This window comes from Pseudorasbora parva, chromosome 3 (genome assembly GCF_024679245.1).
Source record: "Pseudorasbora parva isolate DD20220531a chromosome 3, ASM2467924v1, whole genome shotgun sequence".
Classification (NCBI taxonomy): domain Eukaryota; kingdom Metazoa; phylum Chordata; class Actinopteri; order Cypriniformes; family Gobionidae; genus Pseudorasbora; species Pseudorasbora parva.
Window position 1 is genome coordinate 53236064 of NC_090174.1, and position 14764 is coordinate 53250827.

Consider the following 14764-nt stretch of genomic DNA (forward strand, 5'->3'; position numbering starts at 1 on the left):
CCAAAGGATGAGGACTTGAATTGATGCATTAAAACCAACACCATCATTACTGTTCGCATGTATCAAATGCTGAGGAAGACTCTTGAGCTGCATTTAGGTAACGGCGGTTTCATTTCTGACACTCACTGCAAGCGGTGACCAATCACAACATACTGGGCCATCTAACCAGTCAGAGAACAGTAGGCACTGAATCATTTATCAAACCGTTTCAGACACTGTGACAAAAACAAAGTTTTGTTGTTGATCTTGGATGCATATAAAGCTATTGTAGGAGGCATCCAAAAGAAATTTAGGAAACTTTTAAAAAAAAGCATGATGATATATGTGATAAGGGGTTTCCCCCACTCATTTTGAGGATTATCATAGTTTTGAACATTCATTATAGAGGAAACAATGTGTGGGGTCTGAAATTCACTGAATCACTGAAAGGTTGAGGTATGCATGTGATGTTTAACCACCATGAGCTGAATGGTCTAATGATTGTTTAGAGGCCAATAATAACAACAACAAATCCAAGAAAGAGACTGAAAGAGAGAGAATGAATGAAGGAATACGTGATGGATGATTGTTCCACTGTGGGAAAAGTACAACTGTACACTTAGGAAATCAGCTGGATTTTGTATGTAAAAACAAAAAACATATTAGGTGAGCTTTATCCAGGTGATAATTTAACACAGTGTAAAATCCCCAAGCTAATGGATGGGAAAACATGTGCAGACATGCATTTCATTGGTTAACCTGCTTTATTGGCAATAACCGCCATTAAATGCTTTTTATTGCTACTTCACTGCAGTTGTGAAACAGTTAAAAGGCCTATTTCTTTATACCAAAAAGTTGCAGCATATTTTTGGGATGCCTTTCTTGAGTTTTTTTTTTTTTTTTTTTTAGCTCATGCCAGACCATGTCAAGAGAACTAAAGAGTTAAGACAAGATACTTGTTCTTTCTTTTGATTCAAAATATACATAAATATCCTCTTTTTTACAGTAGCTTCTGTATTTTGAATTCTTCCTGATGTAATTTCTCAGTAACTGGTTACTGTACATCAAAAAGTGCAAGTTTTTCTTGAATCTTCAGCTTTCATTTCTTACTTTGAAGGGAAATTAAACTGGGACACAATTGCCAACATCAGCAACACAGCTTGACTGTTACAGCAGTACTGTACTTTTTCTCATCTAAACTATTGTTCAAAAGTTTGGGGTCAGTAAGATTTCATTTAAAAGAATAAATACTTTTATTCAACAAGGAAGCATTAAATTGATCAAAAGTGCCGAAGTTATTAAATATTTATATTCTATATATACTTAAGAACTTTAATTCAAATACTGATTTTTGTTTTACCAAAAATGTTGTTTTCCATATTGATAATAATTGGAAATGTTACCTCAGCAAATCAGCATATAGAATGATTTCTGAAGGATCATGTGACACTAAAGAGTAATAATGGGGGAAAAAATCAGCTGTCAACACAGGAATAAATTACATTTTAACATATTAAAATATTTTTTATTGTAATAATATTTTCAGTTTTTTTAATCAAATAAGTGTAGCTTTGGTGAGCATAAAGGAGACAAATTTTGTTTTTATAATGTGTATATATATATATATATATATATATATATATATATATATATATATATATACACAGTGCCTTGCGAGTATTCGGCCCTCTTGAAATTTGCTACCTTTTGCCACATTTCAAGCTTCAAACATAATGATATGAAACTGTAATTTTTTGTGAAGAATCAACAACAAGTGGGACAATCATGAAGTGGAACAAAATTTATTGGATATAACAAATCAAAAACTGAAAAAATGGCCATGCAAAAATATTCGGCCCCTTTACTTTCAGTGCAGCAAACTCTCTCCAGAAGTTCAGTGAGGATCTCTGAATGACCCAATAGCTGTGTCTCATTTCGTTAAATTTCGAAGGCTGCGTCCTCCGGAGGACCCGTCCTGTGTAGGATGCAGTATACGAAGTGTCCTCAATCAGAATTAAACGAGACGTCCTTCGTAGGACACACAGGCAGGAAGTATCACGTTGCTATACCAACAAGATCAGCCTCGTTGCGCTCTCACAGCAGTTATATATATGAAAATTATTTATAACTTGAAAATGACTATGATATGTTTCTTGTCTTGACAGCAATGTACTGTTCTAAACGTTTAAAATGCACTAAACAGTTGTAATCCTGTTTACCAAAACTATCTGTTTGAGGTAATACAGCTTAAAAAAAAAAAAAAGAAAAAAAAAAAGCTTGAACTACTTAATTTAAACACCACACCTACGCTCGCATGTATATCTGGCGGCGGTGCCGTTTTCATATAATATATATTTAAAAAAATGACGGTTGATAACGGAGACGCAAAGAATTGTGGGTTATCTCCAGCCGTGAAGGCTACACCTCATGCACACTCCGAAATCCTGTGAAAGAAGGACGCATTCGAAGGTCTCATTTGGAGTGTCCTACTCACTTTTTTGAAATGAGACGGCCTTATGACGTATGCACCCTTCAAATGTGACCTCCGGAGGACGCAACCTTCTGAAATGAGACACAGCTAATGTTGACCTAAATGACTAATGATGATAAATAGAATCCACCTGTGTGTAATCAAGTCTCCGTATAAATGCACCCGCACTGTGATAGTCTCAGAGGTCCGTTTAAAGTGCAGAGAGCATCATGAAGAACAAGGAACACACCAGGCAGGTCCGAGATACTGTTGTGGAGAAGTTTAAAGCCGGATTTGGATACAAAAAGATTTCCTAAGCTTTAAACATCCCAAGGAGCACTGTGCAAGCGATAGTATTGAAATGGAAGGAGTATCAGACCACTGCAAATCTACCAAGACCTGGCCGTCTCTCTAAACTTTCAGCTCATACAAGGAGAAGACTGATCAGAGATGCAGCCAAGAGGCCCATGATCACTCTGGATGAACTGCAGAGATCTACAGCTGAGGTGGGAGACTCTGTCCAAAGGACAACAATCAGTCGTATACTGCACAAATCTGGCCTTTCTGGAAGAGTGGCAAGAAGAAAGACATTTTTTTAAAGAAATCCAGAAAAAGTGTTGTTTAAAGTTTGCCACAAGCAAACTGGGAGACACACCAAACATGTGGAAGAAGGTGCTCTGGTCAGATAAACCAAAATTGAACTTTTTGTCAACAATGCAAAAGTTATGTTTGGCGTAAAAGCAACACAGCTCATCACCCTGAACACACCATCCCCACTGTCAAACATGGTGGTGGCAGCATCATGGTTTGGGCCTGCTTTTCTTCAGCAGGGACAGGGAAGATAGTTAAAATTGATGGGAAGATGGATGGAGCCAAATACAGGACCATTCTGGAAGAAAACCTGATGGAGTCTGCAAAAGACCTGAGACTGGGACAGAGATTTGTCTTCCAACAAGACAATGATCCAAAACATAAAGCAAAATCTACAATGGAATGTTTGAAATAAACATATCCAGCTGTTAGAATGGCCAAGTCAAAGTCCAGACCTGAATCCAATCGAGAATCTGTGAAAAGAACTGAAAACTGATGTTCACAAACACTCTCCATCCAACCTCACTGAGCTCGAGCTGTTCTGCAAGGAGGAATGGGCAAAAATTTCAGTCTCTCGATGTGCAAAACTGATAGAGACATACCCCAAGCAACTTACAGCTCTAATCGCAGCAAAAGGTGGCGCTACAAAGCATTAACTGAAGGGGGCCGAATAATTTTGCACCCGCAATTTTTCAGTTTTTTATTTGTTAAAAAAGTTTGTCCAATAAATTTTGTTCCACTTCATGATTGTGTCCCACTTGTTGTTGATTCTTCAAAAAAATTACAGTATCATATCATTATGTTTGAAGCCTGAAATGTGTTCAAGGGGGCCAAATACTTTCACAAGCCACTCTGTGTGTGTGTGTGTGTGTGTGTGTGTGTGTGTGTGTGTGTGTGTGTGTGTGTGTGTGTGTGTGTGTGTGTGTGTGTGTGTGTGTGTGTGTGTGTGTGTGTGTGTGTGTGTGTGTGTGTGTATTATATATATACTTTTGTCCCAATTTCTCAAAAGAGAGGGTCTTTTGATCAAAGAATAAGCTCATGCATTTTGCATATGAATGTAACCAGAGATGACTGAAAATCATATAGAGGGCATCAGCTTCTGTTTCTGCTCAGACAGCAGAAAGATCTCGGTGAATGTGGTGAGTGCATGTTAGAAATCAGGAATGGTGAGAACATTGTGCATTGTACGTTTTGCCTAAGTTTGACAAAGTTTTAATCCTACCTGACTGTACCTGGCACAATACTGTAATTTCTTCGATACAATACCTGGAAAAGTATCAATATTCAATACCATTTGATACCACAACAAATTTCTTCTGAAGAGATCACTTTATAAGATTAAGCTGTTTTTTCATAAATCAATTTTGATCAATTACCATTACAATCATCTCACAAATATTTGCTAACTCTGTGTATTTTTTCCAATGGTGTAATTTTAGATGCAGCACATAGAAGCTTGATTTCAAATGGTAAATTGATCTTAAAAAGTCAAGTAAACAGTAAAAAAATAAGAACAAATAAACATATTACTAACAATTGCACAAATACTTACAATAGAATAAAGATATTCAGGTAAGTCTTAACAGAATTTAGGTAAGAAACTAAATAAAATAAAATAAGTAATACAATTTAAAATACCACTGGCTAATCTTCATTGTAAAAAATGAAATACAGTTTAATCCATTAAAGTTACACAAGTTAATCAGTCAAGAACAGTAAGTGATCGTTTGTCTTTTTGTAGTTTGAATAACACAACTTAGAGAGTGGCACGTTTATTCAGCTGCTGTCCCTTTAAGACCTGACGCACACATTGGATCCAAAATACTGTTCCTGCAACATATTCTTCCTGAACTATGTATGAGCGTTTACGTTAAAACTCACCGAAATGGACATTATGACATTATTTTGGAGAGCATTTGACGTTCAAAACGTTTTAATCCTTGTTTACTCCTGTATTTAGCGTTGATCACTTGTGATCCCGATAGACCAAAACACATCTTAATACCATGTGCCTTAGATGTTCCCAAACATCACCATATAGCCCTGATAAACTGTTCTGTAAGCCAGCAGTTCTGTTGAACCCATTCTTTAATTTTAGCAAAAGGCAACAGAAGGCAATGTAAACCACAATCATGCTGCAAGCCAAATCCTGCTTTCTTAAACCGCTTAAAACACATCGCCTGCCTAATTGGCTGCAAGCCGTGACCCTGATAAGAATCAGGTCATTAGGCGTAAGTTAGTGCCGTTACCTGTAGAATGAGGATGAAGTAGTCTACGGGTTTTCCACGCAGGTAAAGGAAGTGATGCGGAGATTTCTTTTCGTTCTCGTTGAACTTGATCTCCTGGATCACATCAGGGTGTTTAAGGATACGCAGAAGTATTTTCTCTGAGATCATAGATGGACTGAACAAATTAACCTCTGCGGAGACACAGATGGCAGAGACAGAAAGACAGACAAGAGATGTACAAATTAAAGACAATTTTGCTTAATATAAGAAAACTGTAACACTTTACAATGAGATTAAACACATTAGTTTGATGTAATTTGCAGGTAGTTAACTACATTAGGAAACATGAACTAACAATGAAAAATAATTATAAAGCATTTATTAATCCATATGTTAATTTTAACATTTACTAATACATTGTTTAAAAAAAAGATGCATATTTTAATATTTCATGGACCTAACATGAACAAGCAATGAACAGTTGTATTTTTCTTTACTTACATTAAAAAGTATTAGTTAAAGCATTAACTAACATTAACTAACAGGACCTTATTGTAAAGTAAAGTGTTACCTAGTTGGTTCAATTTTTTTAAATTAGTTAGCGTAAATCCATCCCAGGATTCAAGGCAATTTTCATGGGAAAAACTGGGAAATACAAAGACCTGGTTTCAAAGACAGGGCTTATCTTATACCAGGATTAGGCCTTAGTTTAATTAGGGCATTTAAGAAGCTTTTATAAACATGAAAAAAAAAAAACATTACTGGTGTGCATCCTTTGACAAAACAATGGCACTGACATATAAGATACAATATTTATTGCCAAACGTTTTGGGACGCTATTTGACGATATTTGGATCATAGGAATGTTTGGCCAAAGGCTAAAGACTACAGCCAGCAGAGGGAGCCATTTCCGCATGTTTTGAACCCGCGCATGGGGGATGGAGATCACACTCAGAGCTCAGCTCGCAGCTACAGGCACTCGTTTAAACGGAGTTATGGTGAGCAATGTAAGTCTTTTAACTTCTCAAATTAATTTCTATGAAAGTTAAGCTTGCAAAGGCATGAACTGAAACGCGCCAGACTGAACTCTCGTTGTGAATGTATGTCGCGAGTGTAGTCGCGAGTACCTCAGCTCTCATCACGAGAGCTCAGCTCATTTATCTGACTCCTGCAGTTAGTGCTCAGTGCTGTGATACTCGCGCGGTGACTCACTCATTATATTGAACAGACACGTTCAGTTTTTAATTGTAGTGTCTTCTCTAACTCAGTCACAGTAATCCAGTAGGTGGCTTTGGGAATGGCCTCACAGGGCAGTAAAGCATTCTGGGAATTGTAGTCTTTCATCCCCATGAGACAAAAATACATTTTCTGTCTTTTCTCAGTCTAGAAGGCACCAAATTCAAAAATATTTTCACATTTCTACTACATTAATGACCCAGTTTAAATACAGATTCATCTTCCCAGCGCTGAAGTACCCCTTTAATGCATAGGGTTTAACATCGAGTTGGCCCACCCTTTGCCGCTATAACAGCTTCAACTTTTCTGGGAAGGCCTTCCACAAGGTTTAGGAGTCTGTTTATGGGAATTTTTGACCTTTCTTCTAAAGCACATTTGTGAGGTCAGACACTGATGTCTATGGACCTTGCTTTGTGCACTGGTGCGCAGTCATGTTGGAACAGCCAATCCCAAACTGTTCCCACAAAGTTGGGAGCATGAAATTGTCCAAAACATATTGGTATGCTGAAACCTTAAGAGTTCCTTTCACTTGAACTAAAGGGCCAAGACCAACCCTTGAAACACAACCCCACACCAAACTCCCCCCTCCACAAAACTTTACACTTGGCACAATGCAGTCAGGCAAGTACCATTCTCCTGGACTTATTGCACATGTGGCAAACTATCACGGTAACAAGCTTGAATTCACTGAGCTCTTAGTGACCCATTATATCACAAATCCACAAGCATAGGTGCTTGATTTTATACACCTGTGGCCATGGAAATGATTGGAACATTTGAATTCAATGACTTGGAGGAGTGTCCCAATACTTTTGGCAATATAGTGTATATCAGTACAAGTTGCTTCCAGTTAAAACAGAAACATGCATTTTAGTCTGGAACCATCTTAAGCCTTGTCTGTAAAACTAGGGGGAACACTTTGCTTAATGTTCAATTTTAACCTAGGTTAACAACTTCTACTGTGTGTACAAAAGTATTATGCAAGTCAAAGTGATTGGAAAAAAAATGGACAGATTCAGAATATAAAAAAATATTCAGAATATAAAAAAATATACCAAACTACAACTACTATTATTTTTGTATATAATAATATAAAAGTGATGTGTAATTGTTAACGAGAGCAGGAAGTGAAAAATGCCTTGTATCCAGATGTGCATAATTATTAAGCAGGTTTTCTTTTACAGGTAAACTGGGCCAAAAAACAAAGTTAGTTATAGCTCACTTAAAAGTCAAACATTATTAAACGCTCATGGGAATGATGCAATACTATAGAAATTGCTAAATGAAGGCGTGACCCATTGGACAAAAAATGATGTGCCAGTAGACACGTACTGTTACAGTCAGTCTGGTGAGGGTTGTGAATGATTGTTTACCTGTTGCAAGGAAGCGGTGAGCGGCCAGCAGCAGCTGAGGAGAGATCTTCACTTTAGACTCACTCTCATGTTTAAAGGCAGAGAAGTCTCGCTTGTTCTTATTGTGTGCCACTTTCTTTCTGTTGCGGTTATCAGCTGCAAAGAAATGCACAAAAGACGGAGATGAAAAATTGAGATAAGCAGAACTGGAGCAGAACACCAAGGATCAGAATATTAAATTATTTCAAAAAACACATTGGTACCATGAAAAATTAACATGATGATATGTGATATGTGCTTTTCTCAAAAAATGCTGAGTGCAAGTCTGTCATTTCGTAAGCATACGTGAAATGGTTTACGCTGCAGCACAGCAAGAGGAAGTAAAAAAAATCTGTGTGTTGGAAAATTGAGATGTGCAAATGCTGTGCAAATGTATTTAAAGAAAACAGCTGTAATGCTGTCTGTATAACAACACTAAAACACATTCACTAGACACTGTCCACTCACTGTAAAGGTCAGACTCGTCCAGGATTTCTGACTTGATGATCTCCTCAATGACGTCTTCCAGAGTGACCAATCCCAGCACCTCATAGAAAGGATCTCCCTCACCCTCATTATTAACTTTCTGAACAATCGCCAAGTGTGATTTACCTGGAGAAGATAAGATAAGATTAATCAGATAAATTTAGAAAACGTCCAGTCCAATAGTAACAATAGCATGTTTATAAATTAAACTGTAACCTGGATTCATGAATACTGTTTAAAAAAAAAAATTGGATCATTGTTAGTTAACAAAGCTTTATTTTAACTAAAGCTACTGCATTAACTAAAGCTAATGCATTGGAACTTACTGTAAAATGGTGATAGCATCAAACAGTTCAAATATACTTCAAAATAAACTATTTCTAAGTTGATTTACTCAAAAAGTCAAAAACAATTTGGCTTTGATCCATTTGATGACATTCGGTTCAATGAGAAGATAAAGCTAAACAGTAAAAATAAAGATTTTACATTCGATTATCCAACTCACTTGCTAAAGCTTAATTCTTTAAGTTTGCATTTATAAAACATTAGATTGAGAGAGATTGAAGTAAGCTGCTCAGTAAGTTCAAAGACAAGGTTTTAACTATGACAGAGAGCAATTGTGTAACTAACAGTATGAGAGAGACAAAAAGTCCCCTATAAAACTATGGTAAAGTGATGGTACTGAAATATTAGCGTTTACAATCATAGAACAAGGTATTTACTTGGAATCCCCACGGTAAATGCCCAAGAAACCATGGCATGTTTATTTTTTTGCTCAATTTAGTGATGGTTAAGACAAACCACAGTACTGTAGCTAGTGCATACTATACATTGTATCTTTATAAATAGTGTTAATGGAGACAAAAAGAGTTATGGGTTCACATAGTTTAAAAGACGTCTATTGTGGCCATTCAGCACACAAAAAGCCAGGAAATCCTAAAGCGTTTGCTCATCAAAACAAAAATCCAGGAGTTTTTATATGTAGACATAACACCCTGTTGCACTGACATAAGGAGCCAAAGCAGTGAATTGCAAAACACAATTTAGCATCATCGGTTACAAAATATTTCAACAACTTATCTCGTCCAAAACCACAAAAACAGTTCCTATCTCTACCACAGAAGCTTTGACTGCAAATGTTTAGACCATCGAATAATCACAGGAGAAACAAGATTTCGCTGCAATGTGGCATGACATAAAAAATCTAGATATTTAACAATAACATTCAAAAGTTTGGGACCACTCCTAAATTTAGCAAGAATGCGTTAAATCGATAAATTACCCCAAAAAATGTAATTCCATAAATAGTGTTCTTTTAATGTTGTTTAGATCAAATTATCCTGAAAAAAAGTCACTTTCCAGACTTCATTAAGCATCCAATCATAATATTATATTTTTTTAAGACTTGAAGACTTGTGTAACGGCAGCTGAAAATTAAGCTTTACCATTACAGAAAAAATACGAAATAAAAATACATTAAAATAGAAAATGGATAAATTCTCTTCAAAGAATCCTGGAAAAAAAATATATTAAGTGGCACAACTGAAAAATATTTAAATTAAAAAACATTTCACAGTATTGCGGTTTTACTCATTTTTTTAATCAAATAAATACAGTCTTGGTGAGCATATGAGACTTCTTCCAAAAACAGTGTGTGTACACTGCACACTACATACAATGTTATTTTAAATTGTAGTAATACTTCACAAAATGACAACTATTTTGAACAGTCCAACATAAGAACATTAGGAGAAAAAAAAAAACATACTGATCCCAAACTTCTGAATGCTAGTGTACTTCCAAGAATCATTTGATAAGTCCAAATCAAAATGATAGTACTATGGTATGTCCAAAATCATGGTAGTGGAATGGTACTTGTTTTTACAACGCATTTCAAAATCAATCAGAGACAGCATAGTATTACCATGGTACAAAATAAATTACAATCCATACCATGGTAAATAAATACCAATTAATACCATGGTACTTTTCAGTTAGCGGACAGAGAATGAAGAGTTACAGCTTGTTTGCTTGTCTTCCTTTTCTCTGTTTGTAATGTGACAGGATGTAGCTAATAAAGCCTGTGCAGACTAAATATGTAGTGATGTAAAAGATTCTGGGTCCCTGATTCTAGAGCAAGTGTCTGTGCTTGAGATAAGCATAAAGTCAGGAACACAGTCTTTGGAACAGATCTCTGGCAGCCGACGTCTCAGTGGGTCTGCATTATGCTGCAGAGGAACAAATGAGCCAAAAAAATAAGTAAAAATCATTATGACAAGAGAAAATCTTCACGTCCTGTACCAGTGGAAAATTCTGAAAAGATTATGTGTTTTTAAGATTAACGTGGCTTTGTGTAAGCATCTAGTGCAAAAAAAAAACACAACACAATCAAAAGAAAAATATTTTCATGAACGCTTAGAATGATCAACTGCTCTGTTATGTTAACAAAAATCCCTCATTGGAACAAAATAAGGAATTCTATTTATCTTTTTAGATTAGAAAATAAACTAAACTTTAATATTTTTGGAGTTTTTAATATTTTGATATTGTAATAATTTCAGTAACTCTCCAAATTAATGTAGAAACAATTTAAAGACAGCATATTTTAATTGTATTGTAATGGCATCTTTTTATGAATGAAGGCCAGTATAACTGATACCAATGTCTCTATGAAACATTAATGACGTTACATTACAGAATAAATGAAAGCTACCCAATTTCAACATTTATTAGGTTTTAAATTTTTTTTTAATTTAAGTGAACTTAAAACAATCTTTAAATAAACTCATTATTAAAAAATATATATAGTTACTAGTTGCCATATACAGAAATGTAATAGTTATCAAACAGCTTTCTTAACTACATTAATAATACATTAAATATAGAATAATCATCTTTTCTCTGTTCCCGCTATTTCTTTGTTCATCAGTGTAGCTGTCACTTTAAAATCGTCCGCCGCCGAACATGATGCGGATCTAACACGCAGGGCTCGTTCTTGGGCTAGTAGCTGGCGGGTGTAAAAACTTGGCAACCGTGTCTGCACACACACTGGAATAAACGATCTTTGCCGGTGTTGTAAAAAAAAAAATTTAAGGATACACAGAGTACTTACCAACATGATCATAATTTCTGAGAGAAATAGTGAAGGTGAATGTGGATGTGGACGTGGATGATCCGCCCTGATAATTTCATTGGTTCAAACAGTTTCAGTTCGGACATAATTACTCCTTTATGCATTTGCATTTGACGTTTATGCATTTACCCCAGGCAGAATTAATCAACTTGAGGAATTAGTTATCTTGACTTAAGATTAAGAATTTAATAATTATAGAAACCTTTGAAATGTCTATTCAAAAGTTTGTTTTTTTATACCAGGCATTGAAAATACATGGCGTTTATTATACCAGGCTGTTCGTTTTTGGAAGAAAAAAAAAGAAAAAGAAAAAAACGTAATAGAAATATCTAAGTGTTCATGACAGCATTGTTTTATATCAGTAAAGGAGCCTGGAGGCCTCTGGGCAACAGCAGATGCAAAAAATACAAATAACAGCAGGAGCAACAATAATCAATAGATAGTTTTAGGACAGAATTAAGATTTAAAAATCAAATGTATCAGCGTGCCCGTGAAACTGCTGTAGTGAAACTGCGCATGCGTGGGCAAAACCACGGCTGGGGTGAAACTGCGGCTCTGCAGACAGATATTATTGTGTTAGACACGTACACATAAGCAAAACGATCTATAACAATGCAGTACTATTAGATATTAAAACGCATTTTACTCACATAAGTGTGTTGCACCATTCCTGTCAGAACCAAATCCAGCATCGACTGGAGATTTGTTTACAAACGATCCCGCAGTGAACTGAAGTGAACATGTCTTCCCCACGTGAGCCACACATAATCAACCACACATAATATTAGGATCAGAAGGAAGTTTATGCAGCGACTGTGTTCTTCCACAACCAGGAATAGCGCAATGTCTGGCTATCTTCCTCGGCATGTTTATTGTTGTTGACCAGCGCGAGCCGATCAGCTCATTGAGTCGTTGCGCGGGGCTACTGGATTACACGTTCAGTAGTGGCGTTTCGTCGCGCACTGACGTAAGAATGAAGCACAGGACCGTTTGCTGAGCCTGGTGTCTATAAAAGCTTTTCTTTGACTGACAAGAAAGTTTTCAGCTCTGAAACTTACAGGATATTCTTATATTACCCTGACCTTTTATATATCAAAAGCTCAAGAGAAAGTTGATTTCTCAATTCATCATCCCTTTAAATTACACTTGAGGAAGTTTTTACAATAATGAAGTTATAATACTAACTTTACAATTACAGGGACATTATCCTTGATTTGTTTTCCCTGTAGAGATATACGTGGTTTTTGAAAACTAAAATAAAATAATGACGCAAGTATGTTGCATTTTTACTAGTGGTGTGCCATATACCGTCCACAATAATACCGGTATATATTTTTACATGATAAAAAAGTGGAATATATTAAATGAGGCGTCTTTTTTTGACATGCGCTGTAAGCAGTAGACCAATCACAACAGACTGGGCCATCTGGCCAATCAGAGCAGAGTAGACTCTCAGAAAGGAGGGGATTAGAGCGACTGAATCTTTTATCAAACCGTTTCAGACACTGTGAGAAGAGGTGATGCTGCAGTTTTATGAGAATATTAGTGTTTGCCGTCCACAAACAGGTTTTCCCAAAGTCAGAATAAGACAAGTACTTTAGTTTAAATCTGGTTTAATTTCTTTTAACAGTAAAGCATATTTCTGCATTTCACAAGGCAGTTTTGTCTTGCATTAAAACAATGCTTGTCTGTCTCTTGCTCCCTCCCTCTCTCTCTCTCTGCATTAGTAAACACTCACCCACTGACACACTCTGTACCCTGCAAGCCCTTTCAGACACTACACGCTTCTCATTTCATTCAAGCACTCTCACAGCATCACCTCAAAGACATTATGTATTCATTCATTTAGTCAAAGCACACAGCCATTCATTTATTTTTAAATAATAAAGTCAGTATATGACATTCTTCTTAGCAAAGTTGTTCAAAAGTTAAAAAATGAATTAACTCTTTCCCAGCCACTGACGTAATTTCCCATAATTTACGAGACAACACTTCTTGCCATAGCCTGGTGCAGGTTCCATAGCACTTCCGGTTCCATCACCCCAAAGTCAGTGGGTTTTTTGAATGGGTGGTGAACACAAATCCAAGAAGGTGTAGTTTGTTTATAGCCTACCTTTAGCTTTTTACTTGCTACATTCACTTGACTCCATTTAGGCTTCAAAATTCATTTGTGAATATTATCTTGATGGAAAAAACATGTAAGTATCATAAGCGTTTGTTGATCACAGAGCTTGTTTCTTTCGGTGATAATCCAAAATATGGAAAAATCGTATTGGGTTTTGGTGAGGGAACCAGTGTGATCTGTGATGCTAACTTCCGGTTGGCCTGCAAAGTGGTGTCATATGTGCACCACTCTATTGACAGAATTCTCCGTCTTTCAGGCTATTATGCAACTTCTCAAAGAGTACAGAATCTCCGGATCAAAACACAGGAAAAGAAGCAAAAACAAGCAATTCAAGCAATGATTATACTCATTGCAGTCTTTGAAAAAAATTCTCAGCTTTTGGTTCAAAAAAGGCTTTTTTTTGGTTTAGTTTATGTAACTTTGCCAAATTCAAGGTTTGATTTAAAAAACTAAAAATAATGAATTAAGCTAGAATACAACTTTGGTTTGTTTTTTTAAAACAAAGCTATGTTCTTTCTTTTGATATATTGCATGTTCAAATATTCATACAACAAAATATTCTGGGAACCATACATTTGCAAAAATAATCAAAAATCAAAAGTCCTCAATTTTCTGTTGATCAAAGAGTCCTAACATTTTTTTTTTTCAGTTTCCAAAATATTAAGAAGCACAAGTGTTTTTAACATGAATGATAATAATAATGATGATGACAATAATATTAATAATAATATTAATAATAATAATAATGAGTTTCTTGAGCAGCAATTAAATTACATTATAAAATATATTACAATAGAAACAGTAATTTTAAATTATAATAATGTTTAACATATAAAGTACACTTTATACAATAACAAGAAATATATTATTACACTGCAACAATTATCAGAAATGTCAATATTGAAAGGTGTGTCTGTCATTGAAGATGTTTTGAAATTTCATTTCTCAGAATTTGGTTAATATGTTACTATATATTATATTATGAAAGAGAATTTTACTTGTCCGACAAGAGCCTGATTAAAACAAAAAATAGTGAATCACCAAAATGCAAGAATGTTTGTGCATTAATTTAGTACATGGCGATCGATAGTGGATAATAATATATACTTAACTGACGATAATAAG

At 35.6% G+C, this 14764-nt stretch overlaps 1 protein-coding gene across 3 annotated transcripts in view; it reads right to left on the reverse strand.

Moving 5' to 3' along the window:
- Positions 1 to 14764, reverse strand: part of LOC137071438 (novel protein similar to human and mouse cyclin M4 (CNNM4)) — a 51381-nt gene that overhangs the window by 24288 nt on the left and 12329 nt on the right. For all 3 annotated transcript variants that reach the window (XM_067439444.1, XM_067439445.1, XM_067439446.1), the window contains exons 2-4: positions 8364 to 8507; positions 7878 to 8012; positions 5290 to 5459 (exon numbers count right to left, since the gene is read on the reverse strand). In XM_067439444.1, coding sequence (XP_067295545.1) covers positions 5290 to 5459; positions 7878 to 8012; positions 8364 to 8507 — 449 coding nt within the window. The remainder of the gene's footprint in view (positions 1 to 5289; positions 5460 to 7877; positions 8013 to 8363; positions 8508 to 14764) is intronic.